At 60.7% G+C, this 1,695-nt stretch overlaps 2 protein-coding genes across 2 annotated transcripts in view; one reads left to right on the top strand and one right to left on the bottom strand.

Moving 5' to 3' along the window:
- The window catches only part of FHOD1 (formin homology 2 domain containing 1), a 26,819-nt gene extending 26,409 nt beyond the window's left edge, over positions 1-410 (bottom strand). Inside the window, exon 1 of the mRNA XM_009330377.1 lies at positions 297-410. Within this exon, the coding sequence (XP_009328652.1) occupies positions 297-410 (114 nt within the window). The remainder of the gene's footprint in view (positions 1-296) is intronic.
- Positions 411-602: 192 nt separating this feature from the next.
- Positions 603-1,695, top strand: part of SLC9A5 (solute carrier family 9, subfamily A (NHE5, cation proton antiporter 5), member 5) — a 10,011-nt gene continuing 8,918 nt past the window's right edge. The window contains exon 1 of the mRNA XM_009330376.1: positions 603-630. Coding sequence (XP_009328651.1) covers positions 603-630 — 28 coding nt within the window. The remainder of the gene's footprint in view (positions 631-1,695) is intronic.

Raw genomic sequence — 1,695 nt, 5'->3', positions numbered from 1 at the left:
CTCTTCCAGGCCTGAGGCGAGCTGATAGCCACTCTCCCTCTCCATCTGGGAGACACAACTCTGACGGTGGGTAGCTCCGGGCTGCCTGGCTCAGCGCATCCGACAGGTCTGATGGATACTCACAGCCCGGAGCAAGGAGTGACACCCTGGAGGCAGGGCTGCGGGCAGCACCCTGTCAGTGGTGTCCCCGGAGGGGGCACATGCCCCCTTGCACGCGTGGTCCCCAGGGCACAGAGGAGCCCATGGAGGAGATGGAGCCGGGGGCAGGGGATGTCAGGGAGCGAAGGGGGCAGCACCGGCTGTGGCGGCTGTGGACGCCGGGCGTAGGCTGGCGCGGAGGAGCCGTTGCGGTTGTGGCGCTGGGCTGCCAGCTCACAGCCCTGTGACTGCAGGGGAGGAAGCGGCCCCATGCCTGGGTGATGGGGAAATGACACTGCAGGCTCTGTTCTCGGAGGTGGTCACGATGCTGGGGTGCCCCGAGCCAGCAAACACCCGGGGCGGGGAATAACTGGCTTGGGTGTTGCCTTCCTGCACAGCAAGGCATCATCCGGGCTTTGCTGCCTTTTCCGTACTTGGTCAGAGCACAGATCTGCTTGAACGGGATGCAGGGAAGAAAGAAATTTAGGACCAGTAAGGAGCATTGCCCCAAACGTGCTCCTCACCCACAGCTGCCCCGTGGGCAGGGGCTTGCCAGCAGATGGATGATTTTCTACCCAGCAGCATCCCCATGGGTTGCAACCCTCTCTCCTTGCACCATCACCTCTGTCCACGGCTACTTGTGTCTTGGCTTAGGTGTTTCGCCATTTCCCAAGGACCGGAGGAGCGGAGCAGGTTTTGGCCCCGAGTCCTCCTAATGGCAAATCCTATATTATAGATGCCTGAGTGTGGATTATGGCTCTGAAGTTAATTCACATGTGGCTAAGTTACCGTTGCTGTGGGAACCTTTAATGCTGAAATCCTTGACTAGCGCGTGTAAAATTAGAGCTCATTCCCACCCATCCCCGCTGGCTGCTCCCCGTGGCGCAGAGGAGCTCATGTGCTGTCATTTGCTCAGGAGGGTGGCAGCATCCCCCCCCTCAGCCAGGGGATTTTTGGACAAGCAGGGTCTTTCCCATCAATGCTGCTCCCTTCTTTACCCAAGTTTTTGGCTCGGGGGAAAGAATGACGGATGACAGCCAGGAGCCATGTCCCCCATAGCATGTCTGCAAGCTCTCCTGGGTCTCTCCAGCCAGCCAGGGCATCTCTCAGCAGCACGGGGAGTGCTGATGGGTTGCCGGAACGGGGAGCGGGGATCTTGGCAATGCTCCCAAGCGTGCAGAAAGGGGCTGGACGCCTCGTTCCCTTCTTGAAAACTTCAGAGCTTTGTTCCCGTGGGCGGGAAGCGGTTTTGCAGCCTGCCGCAGGCGCTGAGTGAGCGCCGTTCGCCCACCGGCACTGCCTTCACTGGGCTCGCATGGGGTGAACAGGGCTCTGCCATGGCTTGTGCAGTCATTTAGCAGGAATTCAGCTGGGCTGGAGCTCAGCCAGCCCTTCTCCGGGCTGTGGGTTTGCTTGGAAAGCTGTAGTGTCCGTATCGCCACTGCCTCCATGGCTGAATCGCAGCCCCTGGCAGCGAGCAGAGGCGGCTGGGGGCGAGGGTGGATGCCTCGGGCTCTGTGGCCAGGCTGCTTGGCTGCAGAGCTATGGCAGAGGCTT

This window comes from Pygoscelis adeliae, unplaced genomic scaffold (genome assembly GCF_000699105.1).
Source record: "Pygoscelis adeliae isolate BGI_AS28 unplaced genomic scaffold, ASM69910v1 Scaffold458, whole genome shotgun sequence".
NCBI classification, from domain to species: domain Eukaryota; kingdom Metazoa; phylum Chordata; class Aves; order Sphenisciformes; family Spheniscidae; genus Pygoscelis; species Pygoscelis adeliae.
This window is presented reverse-complemented; position numbering and strand designations above follow the sequence as displayed.